Below are 17,531 nucleotides of genomic sequence, written 5' to 3' on the forward strand. Positions count from 1 at the left end.
CTCAGACTCTGTGGCGGAGACCCTGATCCACTCATTTGTCACCTCCCGGTTGGACTATTGTAATGGAGTCCTGTTCGGGGTACCCAGCAAAGCCCTGGACAGGCTCCAGTATGTCCAGAACTCAGCTGCCAGGGTTCTCACTCACACCAAGCCCTGGCAGCACATCACCCCCACCCTCATCCATCTCCACTGGCTTCCAGTCAGGTTCCGCATCACCTTCAAACTCCTGCTCCTCACCTACAAATCCCTCCATGCCCTCGCCCCCCGGTACCTGTCTGATCTCCTCCACCAGTACACTCCATCCCGGAACCTACGATCCTCTGATCTAGGTCTCCTCTCCATCCCTCGCACCAGGTTACGGACTTTTGGGGACAGAGCCTTCAGCGTGGCGTCCCCTACCCTCTGGAACTCTCTCCCCCCCGAAATCCGCAACGCCCCAACCCTGGACACCTTCAAATCCGCTCTAAAAACACACCTCTTCACCAAGGCTTTCCCCATCAGTTAGTTTTAGATTAAATTAGGTCCATTATCCCCTACTTTCCCTCATCCCCTCTTCCCCTTCCCCCCCTACTTTCCTTGCCCTATTTTTTGTCCTGATTGTAAAGCGACCTTGGGTTCTATGAAAGGCGCTATATAAATTTGATTTATTATTATTATTATTATTATTATTGCCATACCTGGACACATTCAGCCTTGTCTGCCTCATCCTTTAAAGTTCTCATGTTTGGTCTCAAAATGGCGTTTAACACTCAATGTTCGGCAAACAACAACAGACTGACCCTTCTCATTGGCTCTGACCATGAAATATCCCTGGTATATCAGTCAACCTACACTACCATAAATAACAGGCTGTGCAACTGCCAATGGCTGTGAAAGAGGTAACTGCATGGGGAGGTAACTCAACATTTCCAAAAAGGTTCCTCTTACACATTTGCTAGTGTGCCATGTTGGTTTAGATAATGTGTACCAATGGTGGCACTCGTGCCTAAGGTTGCTGACCCCTGCTTTACAGCTTTGGGTAGGGAGTTCCACATCGATGTGGCATAATTGCGAACCGTGTTTAGTCCCTTGTTTGAGCCGAATCTGGGTTTAACATGATTTGTGGAGCTCCCTCTGGTGTTGTGATCGTGGTATTCACTGACCTTTGGGAAGTATTTTGACATGTACATGGGTACCTTAGTCGTATAGTGTATCTTGTTGACCAGGCCATTGCAAGTTGCTGTACTCTGTCGTCTACTCTAAGCCATCCTAGGTTGTCAAAGTGGGCAGGGGTGAGGTGGGTTCTAGGAGTAAGGTCAAGCAGTAGTCTGACCAGTTTGTTTTGAGATCTGCCAGGTTATGACATTTATGCTTCTACCTAAAACCAGGTTATGTGAGTAGCTGGGATTGGTTCAGGTTCTGATATTGCTGTACAGGCCAAGATTTCACTGATCGCTTTAGTACTTAGACACATAGCACTATGTTGTATCCTCTCACCAGGCTCCAATGCAATGGGGCACATTTTCACATGATGTTGCTGTCAATGACGCATTATACAAAATGGTCATCAGTAGTGGCCACAGAAATAAACCCATATTCCATAATGGGACTTGAGTATACTGAATATTTGACCATACCAAATATCTCATATAAAAGGCCTTCTAGTAGGCCAGTTGACTAACTCATAATAATTAGCATCATATAGCCACAATACTAACTAACAATGCTTTACTTTTTCTCTTTCCTTGGCATGTCTCCCAGGGGGCCCGGAATCACTACTTACTGGTCTGTTTAGTCCTATCTCATCCCTCATCTGCTGACTGTGGTCATCCTGTCCTGGGTGTGTTTGGTCTCCTGCTCCACTCTTCTTCAGGCTCTGTGATCCTGCACCTTTTTAGGGTGGAGGATATCGGCAGCCATTGGACGTGGTTGGCTGCCTGAATTTAGTCTATTGCTCTTTTTGCCCAACAAAGTAACTGCAATTTTTTTGAGGACCAGCACCATGAAAGGACAAGACAATCTGAATGTGTGCACATAACCTCACCATGCTCACTGAGAACACCTGCACAATGAGGATTACAGTTGATCACAAATGATGTGCTTGTTTATGTGTTGTGCTTGTAGTAGTAGTGTTAGCTTGTGTGCTATTTGATTGTTATTATTTACACTGTTTCTAAACAACTCCTAACTGATCAGAAAAAGATACTGGAATATGTTGTTTCTTTACACATATGTTGGATTATGTAATTGGTTTGTCTTTTTTATTGGTTTGTCATGACAAACCAATTACATAATCCAACATATGTGTAAAGAAACAACATATTCCAGTTAACGGTATATTTTTTTAATGATTCGTTACGGCAAAATCAATACTTCCATTTGTATAAATTGCATTAAGCGGACCTTAGTATTGCTGCCTGGCTGAGGGGCTTGTTGCGGCTCATGTGCATGCGCACGCTCGGCCAATCAGAGCAACGCGGAAGGGCTTGTTGCTTACCGAAAGTATTCACGCGGTTGGGGCTCCTTTTGCACAAATTACTGCATCAATACAGCTAAATATATACTTTTCCACGATATTCTAATTTATTGAGCTGCACCTGTACATCACTGTGCTCAGGAGGCAAAACGATGTCCAACATGCCTGCCATGTATCACAAACAGTACTGTATTTGCAAATCTGGTATGTCATAAATGTATAGATGTAGCAGTACTGTCTATCTGTATGTCATGTATCAAGTTTCAAGTTCAAGTTTCTTTAATAGTTGTCATACAGTACAGAATACTTTTGCTAGACAAAAGATAAGTGAAATAAAATAGTATAGCATGTAAAAAAAAATAGAAGTAAAAATAGAAGTCACGTACATAGACACAGTGTAAGGGCCATATGAGTGTTTTGATTATGTCGGTAGCTTCTCCGATATATATATATTTTGTAATTGTGTTTAGTTTAAGGCACAATTAGGCGCCGGTGTGTAGAGGCCAAGGCCAACTTGTTGGATTTGTATTGCTAGAATATTAGAATTAATTTTGTCTAGAATAGTGTCTTATTTATGTTTGAACACTAGAGGGCTCACCACCTCCATTATAGCCAGCTGGAAGTCATGAGATTACTTGAATGTAATTCAAGCATATATACCTTTAGGAGTTGAACATGAAGTAGTATTTTAACTTTGGGTGGAATAAAGTTTTAGAAACATTTGGGATGAATACACCTTTAAAGCTATTTGTGGGAATACACATACAAAAATAAAAACGAAAGAATGGAAAAACATGCAGAACTGATCGCTAATGCTGTCACGTCCCTGATGAAGATGAACAGGAGCAGTTGGATTGGCAAGGTATTGTATTGGAGCGGACCCACGACAGGATGAAGGATGGGTCAAGCGCAGATGACATTTCAATGGCAACCCCCCCAAAGGAATGCGTGTGTGCTGCCCATCTCACATGTGTTACAAATAAAGACTTCATAGTCCCATTTCATTCATTTATTCATTCAAACGATTTGGGGTTATAAGCTTTAAAAGGATTTGGGGAAGACACCATAACACAATTGGGTATTCGAACCTTTAAAACCATTTGGGTGGAATACACCTTTAAAATTATTCGGGAAGACACATTTGGGTATTAGAACCTTTAAGACCATTTGGGTGGAATACACCTTTAAAATGATTCGGGAAGACACATTTGGGTATTAGAACCTTTAAAACCATTTGGGTGGAATACACCTTTAAAATGATTCGGGAAGACACATTTGGGTATTAGAACCTTTTAAACCATTTGGGTGGAATACACCTTTAAAATTATTCGGGAAGACACATTTGGGTATTAGAACCTTTAAAACCATTTGGGTGGAATACACCTTTAAAATGATTCGGGAAGACACATTTGGGTATTAGAACCTTTAAAACCATTTAGGTGGAATACACCTTTAACTGTCCTGCTACTGTTGCATCACTGTGATGTACTGTCCTGCTAACCATTTGGGTGGAATACACCTTTAACTGTCCTGCGACTGTACACCTACTGTACTGCTACTGTACACATACTGTACTGCTACTGTACACCTACTGTACTGCTACTGTACACACCTCCTGCACATTGTGATGGGGCTGTCCTGCTAACCATTTGGGTGGAATACACCTTTAACTGTCCTGCTACTGTTGCATCACTGTGATGTACTGTCCTGCTAACCATTTGGGTGGAATACACCTTTAACTGTCCTGCGACTGTACACCTACTGTACACCTACTGTACACCTACTGTACTGCTACTGTACACACCTCCTGCACATTGTGATGGGGCTGTCCTGCTAACCATTTGGGTGGAATACACCTTTAACTGTCCTGCTACTGTTGCATCACTGTGATCCACTGTACTGCTACTGTATTATAACCTTTAAAACAATTTGGGTGGAATACACCTTTAAAATCATTCGATTGGGGTTATAACCTTTAACACTATTTGGGTGGAATACACCTTTAACTGTCCTGCAGCCATTTTACCACTGTCCACTGTACTGTACAGTCCTGCTACATCACTGTCCTGCTAACCATTTGGGTGGAATACACCTTTAACTGTCCTGCTACTGTTGCATCACTGTGATCCACTGTACTGCTACTGTATTATAACCTTTAAAACAATTTGGGTGGAATACAGCTTTAAAATCATTCAATTTGGGTTATAACCTTTAACACTATTTGGGTGGAATACACCTTTAACTGTCCTGCAGCCATTTTACCACTGTCCACTGTACTGTACTGTACAGTCCTGCTACATCACTGTCCTGCTAACCATTTGGGTGGAATACACCTTTAACTGTCCTGCTACATCACTGTGATGTACTGTCCTGCTACATCACTGTAATGTACTGTCCTGCTACATCACTGTCCTGCTACATCACTGTGATGTACTGTCCTGCTACATCACTGTCCTGCTACATCACTGTAATGTACTGTCCTGCTACATCACTGTCCTGCTACATCACTGTCTTGCTACATCACTGTCCTGCTACATCACTGTGATGTACTGTCCTGCTACATCACTGTCCTGCTACATCACTGTGATGTACTGTCCTGCTACATCACTGTCCTGCTACATCACTGTCCTGCTACATCACTGTGATGTACTGTCCTGCTACATCACTGTCCTGCTACATCACTGATGTATTGTCCTGCTACATCACTGTGATGTACTGTCCTGCTACATCACTGTCCTGCTACATCACTGTGATGTATTGTCCTGCTACATCACTGTGATGCTACATCACTGTCCTGCTACATCACTGTGATGTATTGTCCTGCTACATCACTGTCCTGCTACATCACTGTCCTGCTACATCACTGTCCTGCTACATCACTGTGATGTATTGTCCTGCTACATCACTGTGATGCTACATCACTGTCCTGCTACATCACTGTGATCCACTGTCCTGCTACTGTTGCATCACTGTCCTGCACAGTACAGGACACAAAATGATTTAACTGCCTCTCGGCAAATACTAAGGCTTTCGACACTGTCAATCACTCCATTTTGATTGACAAGCTAAAAGCAATATGTTTTGATAGTTTATCCGTGAGCTGGATGCAATCCTACCTGGAGGGGAGAGAACAGATGGTGGAGGTAAACGGTACACTACCCCCCCCCCCCCTCCCAGTGAGCTGTGGTGTTCCACAAGGAAGCATACTAGGACCGTTACTGTTCCTAATTTATGCAAATGACATGTCATCAGCTTGTGACTGCAACTTGTTCCTGTTCACAGACGACTCAGTCCTGCTGGTCTCTGACAAGAACAAGTTGCAGGTTGAAAAAGCCCTCAGCTCTGAACTCGTCAGAAACTGCACCTGGTCGGGCGGTTAGGTGGCGTAGCGGAGATTGCGTTCGTCACCAACCCCTGTTCGAATCCAGCTCACAGCTCCGGGGTTGTCACCAGCTTGGCTGGCCGTTCACACTAATACAATTGGCTGTATTAGAGGGTGGGAGAAGCTGGCGGGGTGGGTCCGGGTTGTTGTAAACAGCGACTCCTACAGTTCGGTCGGGGCGCCTGCTAAGCGCAGATAGGACCTGAGTGGGATAGTGTGATCCTTCCACACGCTACGCCCTCTCAGGGAGGATCCGCGCTGCCAGGTGAAAAGAAGCGGTTGATTGGCTGGACGTGTGTCGGAGGAAGCACGTGATAGCCTCCACTCTCCCAGATGATCTGACTGTGGGGGGTAAGTGTGCAGCGACCAGGAAGGGATTGGGAATTGGCATACGACTAACATTGGGATGGGAGAAAATCGGAGGAAAAAAATGGAGGGGAAAAAAGATAAAAAAAAAAAGAAAAAAAAATTCACCTGGCTCGCAGATAACAATTGATTGATTGATTGAAAAGTTTATTAACAGATTGCAGAATGGGTACAGTACAGTACAGCTCAATACATACAATTGTTAAGGGGATGCAGACCAGAGAAAGACTTTCGTCTTGTTTACATTTGGAATAATAAAGTTCCCAGAATTAGTAAAGCTCTATTACAAAGGCCTAGGTCTCATGGTGGCATGGCTTTACCTAACTCCAGAGCCTACTATTGGGCAGTCAATCTCAGAATTATATAGCACTGGTTACAGTCAGAGAAATCACTGTTGTGTCCTATGTGATTTGACATCGAAGCCTCATCCGTCACTAACTGGTCTCATCATGCCCCCATTCGTTTTTCAATGGCCCCCTACGCCAAAGATATTATTGTAAAATCTACATTCAGAATTTGGAATACATTCAGATTCACTTTGGGTTGCAAACTCAATACTTGGATTTAAAAATAATATATATATAAGAATAAATTATTAGGAGGGTTTGACCCAGTGATTTGCCCGACACACCACAAATGGCCTCGGCCGGTACTTCGTGCCAGTAGCCACTAGCCATCAAGCTCCACAACCGTGGGCATGGACTGCTGCCAATAGTTGGAGAATGAACGGCTGGAGAACTTGAGAACTGTTAGGACTGTCTGACTCTTAATTACAAAACATTGTACAGACTCGGCGGCTGGGTGGCGCAGCAGACATTGCGCTCGTCAACAACGCAAGAGACACCGGGTTCGAATCCGGCTGTCGGCGTTGCCTCCGGCTTGGGCCGGCCGCCATACTAACCCAATTAGCGGGTGGGAAGTCGAAGGGTGGTAGTCTGGTCGTTGTGAACAGCGACTCCTACAGGTCGGTTGGGGCGCCTGCACAGCAAAGTCAGGAAAATGGCGGGGGCAGTGTGAGCCTCCTACACTCCTCGCCAAATGAGAGTCCGCGCTGGCAGGTGAAAAGATGTGACTGGCTGCCTCCACATGTATCGGAGGGGACATGTGATGCAAGGCTTCTATCCTCACTACAACCAGCCAGTGGGGGGCATATGCGAGCAACGATCAGGACAGGGGAGGGAGAATTGGCACAAGAGGTAAATTGTGATTGGGAGAAAAATCACAGAAAAAAGTAGATAAAAAAAAAAAAAAACATTGTAGACTCCAGTGCAGTGTGCTACTACTATATGTACCATGTATACTATTATTATTATTATTAGGATATACTGCCATTCCACTATTATTAGGTTCTACTCTTTATTATTATTATTTCTATTATCCAGAAACTTTCCCATTCAGCTGGACTGTCTTTGGAAGATGTGTGGACTAGATGGAGGCACAATGGCTCTGAATTACCTGACCAAAGGCTATTTTATTTGCTTGCTATTTCATGAGCTAACATTGAGGCACTATTCTCCATGTTGACCTTAGTCCCACTGGCTGTCCTTAACTTTCACTTATTCTCCAAAGCAAAAATGAAAGTATTGAAAGCTGGATTCTGAGGTGGTCCATCACTATTTGGAAAAGGTTAATGGACATTTTCTCACTAATTTTAGTTGATCGAAATCATATTTGTGCTTGTTGGGGTTAACTAACCTGCTGTTTTATTAAGTTCTATGGGTGCACCCCACACAGCATGTACTTCCTAAAGTCACCACGAGAGAGCAGCACATGGAGCAAACCCACCACTACAGACAGCTACACAGAGAAATAATCATACCATTTAGTTATCTTATCAATAGATAGATATATAGATAAAATATAGACTAACAGTTTCACAGCAAGGAAAGCAAACAGAATGTAAGAAAATTTGACAAAAGGGCATGGGGGGGGGGGGGGGGGGGGACAGTGGTACAATAAACATTTGAATATAAATCTAGGAATGAATGAATGAATGAATGAATGAAAACTTTATTTAACAGATTGCAGAATGGGTACAATACAGTACGGCTCAATACATACAATTGTTAAGGGGATGCAGACCTGAGAAAGACGTTTGTCTTGTTTCCATCAGGGTCCCCCATTTTCAATTCATATAGACATTTATGACATACACAACATACATGACATTTATGGCATAGGGACATATAGGTATTTAGTACTGATACATTTGTGACATAGGCGGTATTCAAATATACAGTACTGTTACCCCTAGGAGCATGACAAAGAAAGAAAAACAGCATGACAAAACAAGAAAAACAACGGGAAGATGTAAGTTTGTGAGAGTACTTTTCTTTTTGCTTCCATTCACTTTCAGTTCATTCATAAAGTTTTTCTTCAAAATTTTTATATTTGGAAAAATATTTGACCTTAGAAGGGTTTCCTATCCAACCCAAGTGAATCAACGCCCTATTCTGTAATGGTGGCTCATTCTCTCCCTTTCCTTATTTCTCCCTCTACTCTTATACTTCAGAATCGTGATATCCCTAAAATGAATGGAAGTGAACGAGGAGCCTGACACCCGGGAGGAACAGTGGTTTTAACAGCGGACAGCAATGGTCACTAGCTTACATGTAGATGACATTTAGACAGATATTTTTCTTTATGGATTGATTTATATGCGTGAGAGACAATCTCCATGCAGAGCAGTCAGTCATAATTTAATTTGTTTCACAGTAACAAACAAATCCATGTGGGTGTTTTGGAGATGCTGAAATGAAACAGACTCTGAATTTTTTTTTTATTGTTATACTTTTATTCTAATCTCATCTTTCTGAGATAGGAACAAGATACACAGTGAGGTGGAGGTAAGCGGAGTACAGACTTGTCAAGCCAGGCATTTTCAGGACGCCCCTAAACATTTATGTTCATTATGATGTTAGCTATATTGACTTTTACAGATTTGACTATCTCTGCTATCTACATAGTCAGACTTTGAATTTACACTGATAACTTGGCAATGTTAAAGGTCCAATCTGTAATTTATTTTATTTGACCATACATTTTGGACCAGAAGTTTTGATGTGTAGATGAAATATAAGCCTTTTCTAACTTCGGAATTCATAATTACTCAAAATACGAATAAATTTTTATCCTATGTTTACAAACATAGCAAATGTAAACAAAAATGTTTACAGCATCAAAGTACTTTATAAATATTTAATTGTCACATACAGTCCATCCCTGTATGACCTCACTTGTGAAAATATCTCGCCAACCCCATAGGGTGACGAGTTTGTTTACATTTGGATTTCAAACTGCACGTTTAAATGGCATTGAGAAAGACTATGCTAACCTGTTTGTGTACCCTGCAAGTACCCAGACTGTCCATGTGTATCTATGAAAGCGCGGGGGGGGGGGCATTGTGACATCACGCCCTGTGACATCACATTCTCTGTACGGGATCGATGCCCAGGATATCGAAGCCTTTGGCCATGACGGCCGCTGTGGCGTCGCACAGCAGCATCCTCCACATGTTGATCTTCACTACTTGGCCTGTCTGCCTGTCCTTCTCCACGCAGTAGCAGCTGTCGTAGAACTCTGTGAAGGTGGTGGCCAGCTCGTACAGGTAGTCGCACAGCGTGTGGAGAAGCAGGTCGTCCAGGATCTTCTGCAGGATCTCAGGGAAGCGCAGGATGCACTTCCCCAGCTTCCACTCCTTGTCGTGGTCCAGGCTCACCTCCGTGGTCTCCGCCGCTTTCCTCAGGGTGGCGTCGTCGATGTTGGCCAGACGCGCTATGGACCGGATGCGGGTCAAAGCATAGAGGAGGTAGGCCGCCGTGTTGCCCCGGTCATCCAGCATCTTGTCAAAAGAGAAGACGTAGTCGTTGATGCGGTTGTGGGAGAGGTCGGCATATTTGATGCAGCCAAACGCCACTGACCTCTGGGCCTTGGTCAGCTCCTCTGGGCTCAGGACCTTGTCTCTGTCCTTCTCTCTTAGCTTGTCCATGGACCTCTTCAGCCCCTCCTCCAGCAGGTCCATCAGCCTGACCGTGTCTCCGGACCGCGTCTTGAACTTCTTCTTGTCCTCCCCGAGCACGACTCCGAAGCCTGCATGTTCCACTCGGGTCACCTGGGGGTCGTACCAGCCGATCATCTGTGCCGCAGCGAAGACCAGCTGGAAGTGCGTGCCCTGTCCGCTGTCCGTGACATAGATGATGACGTCGGCCTTCTCCTCGAAGATCCTCTGGCGCAGTGCAGCCAGGTCCGAGGTGTCGTACGTATAGCCACCGTCCGACTTGACGACGGTCAGCGGGATGGACTGGCCCGGGGCAAACACTATCTTACGGCCCTCATCCAGCTGTACAAGACCTTTCTCTTCAAACTCCCTGACTGCGGCGGTCATCTTGTCCTGGTAGAAGGACTCTCCTCGCTCAATGATCTTGACGTCGAGGCAGTCATACACCCTCTGGAACTCTCTCCTGGAAACGTCGCAGATGAGGTTCCAGCCTTTGATAATATCTGGCTCTTTGCTTTGCAGCTTGACCACATACTGGTAGGCTCTCTTCTTAAAGTCCTCCTCCTCGTCAAAACGCTTCTTCGACTCTTTGTAGAAGGCCTGTAGGTCTCCTATGGGAGGAGAGACGGACAGGTAGTTGGGGAACTTGTCCTGCAGGTGGGCGATCAGCATCCCAAACTGGGTTCCCCAGTCCCCCACGTGGTTCAGCCTGAGAACATCGTAGCCCAGGAATTCAAACAGGCGACACATGCTGTCCCCTATGATGGTGGAGCGCAGATGGCCCACGTGCATCTCCTTGGCGATGTTGGGTGACGAGAAGTCCACCACCACCTTCTTCCTGGTGGCCAGGGGAGGAGGCTGAACTCCATTGAGCAGCAGGTTGGTCAGCAGCTTAGATACAAACACCCTCTTCAGGTGGATGTTGATGAATCCCGGTCCCGCAATCTCTGTTTTCTCAATCAGCGCGTTGTCTGGAATATTCTGAATAATATTCTCTGCGATCTCCCTGGGGTTGACTTTCATTCCCTTTGCCTTCAGCATCTGGGCCATGGCCATAGCACTGTTACACTGGTAGTCTCCAAACTTGGCCTGCTGGTTGGGGGTGACGACCAGGGGAGGGTTCTCCAGGTCAGGGCAAGCTGCCCGGATGGCCTCTCCAAAGATGTCCTGCAGCCGCTGGTTGATGTTCATCATGGACTTACTGCACCCCTCCTCCTGCAGGCTCTAGATGGGATACACACACATGATGCAGCTGGTTACCAAAAGACACCAAAGATATCTTCATCTATAGTTAATTATCAATATTATATGTTTCAAAAGTCTGGGTTTTAACACTTTCAGTGCCGGCCATGTTTTCCTTTTTACCCCCTTGAATGCCATCATCCACTTCAATGTTAGCGTTAAAAACGCATAATCTATGTTTTAAATTATGGCTATGTGTCTAATCTGCCCGTCGCTTATCAATGACTTGTTTGCAGTCAACATTGTCGAAACGGATTTTATTTTTTTTTATAAATCGGTTCATATCCTTTTTATAGCTTTTCGAAAAGCTATCGTTTTCTCGAAAATTTCCGGAAAATAGAAAGATTCCCTCATAAACAGCATTTATTGGAATATTCTCGAATTCACTAGACACGTTGTCATTTGTCTGCCTATTTATGAATAGTTTTCAAATAAACGCTAGATTATCGATAGTATATGTGTACTTATGCACGCTATAGAAGCGAGCTGAGAAATCGATTACCTCATTTCCTCAACATCACACACACACACATATACGGGACACGCTGTTATCTCAGTGAATACAGCTCTGATTATCCTAAAACTGGTAACATAGACTCCTTACCTTAGATTAGTGTTATCGATTCTGAATATTTAAAACGCTTTCAATACTCATTTCCCGAAATATCGATACTTTCTGCAGTATCGATACCAGCTGGCTTGCTCGCAGTGTTCTACCGCAAGTTGTTGACAGACACACACGTACACTTTATATTTATTGATAAAGGATTTGCACTACAACTCGTACACCTACTGTGAATTGTACCTAAACTGCACCTCGTCCATTTATGCCTTGCACTATATAGTATTGAATATTAGTACACTGCACAGTATTGTATATTGTATGGTAACTACGTCTACGAACATTGTACATATGTCTAAACTGAACACTGTGACCTCTTTTTTCTTCTAATTTTTACTATGTTTTTATTTCATACTTATCTTGTCATGCACAGTCTCTGGAGCGCAACAGTAAGAAGCATTTTGTACAAAAGTATTCTGTACTTCTGTATGACAACTATTAAAGAAACTTGAAACTTGAAACGTTGTTGCAGAGCACGCTTGCCCCTCCTCCTCCTCCCTGCAGCCCTCCCCCTCACAGACCTGTCTTCAGTTTGTCAACAAAGATTTTAGCTCCGAAGAGGGCAAGTGCAGAGCCTCCACAACTTGTGCTTGTGGATAAAGAAAACAGCAGAAGTACTGTTTGGAAGTACTTCGGGTTTGAAGTAAATGACGAAGGAAAAGCTAAAGATGCCACGATGCCCATTTGCAAGCGTTGTTACAGAGCAGTGCAAACAATACAGCTATTAGCTAACGTTAGCTAGTCGTTCCTCCGTTAGCTTATGCTAGCTAGCTGGCCATGAAAAGACGACATTACACGTCGCTGGCACTCAAAGTGTTAAGGCAAGATACTTGTCTTTTTGAGACCTGCGCTTATTGTTTATACAGATCCATAGTATCCATTTCTTTTTTTACCAAGTCAACAGCTGTTCTTCCTAGGGTACATAAGAAACATTATATATATATATATATATATATATATACACCTTTATTTAACCAGGCAAATCAATTAAGAACAAATTCTTATTTACAATGACGGCCTGGCAAGAGACAACGCCTCTTGAAGGGAGGGGGGGGGCTTAAAAATAATTCAGGATTAAGCATTTCCGACATACAGGTTATTATTACAATATATATATAAACATACAACAAGCAATATAGTTGGGGGGGTGAAAAACAGTTGAAAAACAGTTGCAGGAATCAGTGAGAATGTTCATCAGAGAGTGCTTGAATGCCGACTTAGGCATAAAGGTGACCAGTTTGAGAGATTTTTATAGGTTGTTCCAGTCACTGGCAGCAGCAGCCCTGAATGACGTTTGACCAAGTGTATGTTTTCTAGGGGTGCACCGATATATCGGTCGGGTATCGGTATCGGCCGATAAGTGCCTTGTTGACTGCTATCGGCCTATCGGCCGATAAGCTCAAATGTGCCGATAAATAACCATCAATTTGTGTAGCGTCAAAAGGCAAAAAAAATAAAAAATCACTCGCGACCTACCTGCACAACGCCCGCCGTCCCCCACACACACACACACACAAGCTACTGCATCAAAGTTACTACTTATGATTAACAAGGCATTCGTTTTGTGGCATTAACGTTATATAGTTAGTGTTACACGGACAATAACATCAGCATATTATTATTAACATTAGTTAACGCTAGCTTTCGGTTAGCTGTTCAATGCTAATAACACAACCAAGCGAACCCATCAGAGCTCCCCATCAACACCGCTCTGTCGGGAGGATGGCATTTAAGAAAGTATCTGCTGTTAAAATGACACAAACATTCGTTTTGTGGCATTAACGTTATATATTGTTAGTTACACGTTCAATTACATCAGCATAGTATTTACCCGAAGATAGCAAGCAAGCCGTTCATAGCTCGGTTCCATTCCGTTGCTCATTCCGTACCCAACTACACATTCTGCAATCTGTTAATAAAGTTTTCAACCAGACAAATGTATAGAAAGGCTTTGTTTTATTATAACATTTGTTGCAGTAAAATCATTGTGTCTCGTTTGGCCATCCTGTGGAGCGCGCTGGTCGGCGGGCACTGCCGGGCAGCTAACGTATTAGCTTGTTGTGGTTCTGAGTTTGACTCGCAAGCAGATCAATGGCGGCATGCCCCGAAGTAGAAAATGAATAAACGCTTGCCGATTGGTGGTAAGAACAGCAGGAGGTGGGTGCTAGCGGTGTGGCGTAATTGGCCGAATCGACTGTCAATCAAAATGGTTCCATTGCATTGGTTGAAAGCTCTGGTTGAGAGAATAGTATCCCGCTGCAGGCCGCCAGACGATACTGGGAGAGGGATAGTGATACCATAAACATATTTCTTGATGTTTCCTTTTTTTAAGTAAGTAAAGAGGCCTACAAATACAAACACACACATATACAGTAGTTTCATTAAAAAGATTAAAAAAAATATATATTAAAAGAAATATTAAAAAAAATTACAAATACTTATTTTTTGCCACAAGTATCGGTATCGGCCGATTGTGTTAGTTGAACAATCAGTATCGGAATCGGTGGCCAATTTTCATATCGGTGCATCCCTAATGTTTTCGGAATCTTTAGGAGAATGTGTTGAGCAGAACGAGTGTTGTAAGTGGCAGATGTGACTTGCAAGCAACAGGTGACATATGTAAGGGGGGGATAACAACCCAAGGAGGGTTTTGTAAATGAGCTTGAACAGTGCATATTGCGACGGGTGTGCAGGGATGGCCAGTTGACGGAGGAGTAAAGGGTGCAGTGGTGAGTGTTGAAAGGGGCATTGGTGGCAAACCGGATAGCAGAGTGGTAGAGGACATCAAGTTTGTGGAGTGAGGTCTTACATGCAGATCTGTAGACTATGTCACCATACTCAAGAATGGGGAGTATTGTCATTTGAATCAGAGTGAGTTTAGAAGAGGAAGTGAAGGTGGAGCGCATTCTGTACAAGAAGCCGAGTTTGGATTTGACCTTAGACTGTAATATGGTTGTTTAAATTGTCTGTTTATACTATGTTTTTAATTAACTATGTTCTATTTTTATCTTATTTTTATTCTGTATTTATTTAATTTGTTTTACTAATAAACATTTTTTTAAACTGTTTTAACCATGTAGTGTACAGGGCTGTACGCTAAGCTTTTTCACTAGGGGCACACTTGCCCCTAAATGAGAAATTTAGGGGCAAAAAATATTTTTTAGGGGCAGATTTTTAAATAACAATTTACCATTATTTATATCGATTGTTTTTGATTTAAAAAAAAAAAAAAAAAATATGTATATAATTTTTTTTAAATAAAATATATATATTATATAATCATACTTGTAGTTGTATTATCTGCGAGACATCGCCACCACGCAACAAGTCAAAATGCTCGCTATATGCAACCAGCTCCACTGTCTGTGTGTACTCGAGTAGCCTCCAGCTACGGCCAGGATTCTCCGGAGCTGCAGCTGGACCCTATACTGTAGCCTCCAGCTACGGCCAGGATTCTCCGGCGCTGCAGCTGGACCCTATTGACTATATTCAGCGTGCCCTCAGCTCGAATACGCATCGACTCAGTGTTATAAGACATTGATATCAGGAGCTATCTGAACTATTTAGTTTAATGGGACGTTTCGTTTTGAACAGTAAGCTAACGCGAGCTATCATGCACTACTAGACTTCCTGGAGCATTTGTTGATATCAGTAGCTAGCCGGCTGGCAGGCTTACCGAGGTCCCAGTGTCCCACTAGAGCAGGGGTGTCAAACTCATTTTCACAGAGGGCCACATCAGCATTATGGTTGCCCTCAAAGGGCCAAAGACCGTATAAATGTTAATGTAATGTAAAATAAATGTAGCTACACATTTACATGTTTAACATGGTGTTTCTGTATTTATTACTTATTCAAGTTATACATATTACATATTCATTTGCATAAATGTAAAAATATATGTTAGCTTATGTTATTTTAACAAATAATTTTAGTTCATCAGAACTCCATATTACTCCACCAATCAATGATCAAACCATTCAAGTAAATAACAAAGAAGAATATCATCAAATACAAGCTATGACATTAAGTTTGTTCAAAACCTTTTTGTCACAGTCAAGAGGGGCAGAACTAACAACTGTGAGCTGCAAAGAACACGTGGGACAGATGTAGCAGATGTTACAAAAACAAATGGCTGCACACAACCTTGCAGAGGCCATACATCCAACTAATGGAAGATAGTTTAATTAACAGATTGCAGAATGGGTACAGTACAGTACAGCTCAATACACACAATTGTTAAGGGGATGCAGACCAGAGAAAGACTTTCGACTTGTTTACATCAGGGTCCCCCATTTTCAATTCGTAATGAAATTGCTATTATGTGTCTGCATGAACACACAACTGTAACTGTACTCAAAAATAACTAAATAAGGGTTGTCTCAGTTCACAACTATATTGGTCAAGTTTTGGGTGGGACTTGTTTGCGTCCCTACAGCTTCTTATTCAATTGAGCGAGATGCTCGGTTATGTCACACAGCCAGTTTGCATCCGACAGTTCAGACAATATTTCTTCAACCCTTTGTTACCTATTCCGCCTGGATCTTTTTTGTATTTTGGGCTGTAAAATTGTCAAAGAATGTCTGAGGAGTAAGTGCTTTTGGCTTTTTTCCTTTGTTACCTCAGATGTTCAACATACATGTATGTGTAAGAATGTGTAATAACTAAGGCTGTCAAAGTTAAAGCTTTATTAACGCATTAACCCACAATTATTTTAACACTGCTATTTTTTTTGTAAAAAAAAAATGTACCTGAGCTCTTGGGGGGCCACATCAAATGACGTGGCGGGTCGGATTTGGCCCGCGGGCCGTGAGTTTGACACCTATGCACTAGAGACTAGTGTTTACAACAGCCACGGGTGCGGGAGGAGCAGCAGACGCCGCAGCTCTCTCCGTGTGTCTGAGTTCAGTTCAGTTCGGCTCACTATAGGAGGTCGAACGCGTCGAAAATATGACGCAATACTAACTTTACTTTTCTTCATAGCTCAGCCAGTCTATCAGAGTGAGTGCTCAGTCGATTGTTCCCGCTGATCATACCTGCTGAGTGCTCACTGCTCAGCTCGTGTGAGTGGCGTCATCACACGCCTTGGATAATTTATGAGTGAAATGCGAATGCAAGGCTTGAAAGCACTACTCGCAAGCCCGCCCCCAGATAATATTTACCTATCGCAACGGCCAATTAAAGGGGCAATTCGCGACCATCTCGTCGCAGTGTACAGCCCTGGTGTAGCACATTGGGATCCGAGCGAACAAAAAGTGCATTACAAATTCAATCTATTATTATTATTATGGTGATGTGGTGAGAGAAAGACAGAGTGCTGTCTAGCCAGATCCCAAGTCGTGTTCACACCTGAAAGTCCGGGGATAGACTTTCTGGCGGACCAAATGTGAAAATGTTACATTGATTGATTTTGGTCTGCGTTCACACCAGCGTTTCCGTTAGCCGGTAATTACCGGTATTTGACCGGCAA

At 43.1% G+C, this 17,531-nt stretch overlaps 1 protein-coding gene across 1 annotated transcript in view; it reads right to left on the reverse strand.

Annotated features, from left to right (window-relative positions):
• Positions 1-8,323: 8,323 nt before the first annotated feature.
• rars1 (arginyl-tRNA synthetase 1) overlaps positions 8,324-17,531 on the reverse strand; it is a 34,480-nt gene continuing 25,272 nt past the window's right edge. Inside the window, exon 2 of the mRNA XM_084329991.1 lies at positions 8,324-11,424. Coding sequence (XP_084186117.1) covers positions 9,628-11,424 — 1,797 coding nt within the window. The 3' untranslated portion in view covers positions 8,324-9,627. The remainder of the gene's footprint in view (positions 11,425-17,531) is intronic.

The sequence above is a fragment of the Notolepis coatsorum genome (assembly GCF_963971535.1).
Source record: "Notolepis coatsorum genome assembly, chromosome: 14".
Taxonomy (NCBI): Eukaryota; Metazoa; Chordata; class Actinopteri; order Aulopiformes; family Paralepididae; genus Notolepis; species Notolepis coatsorum.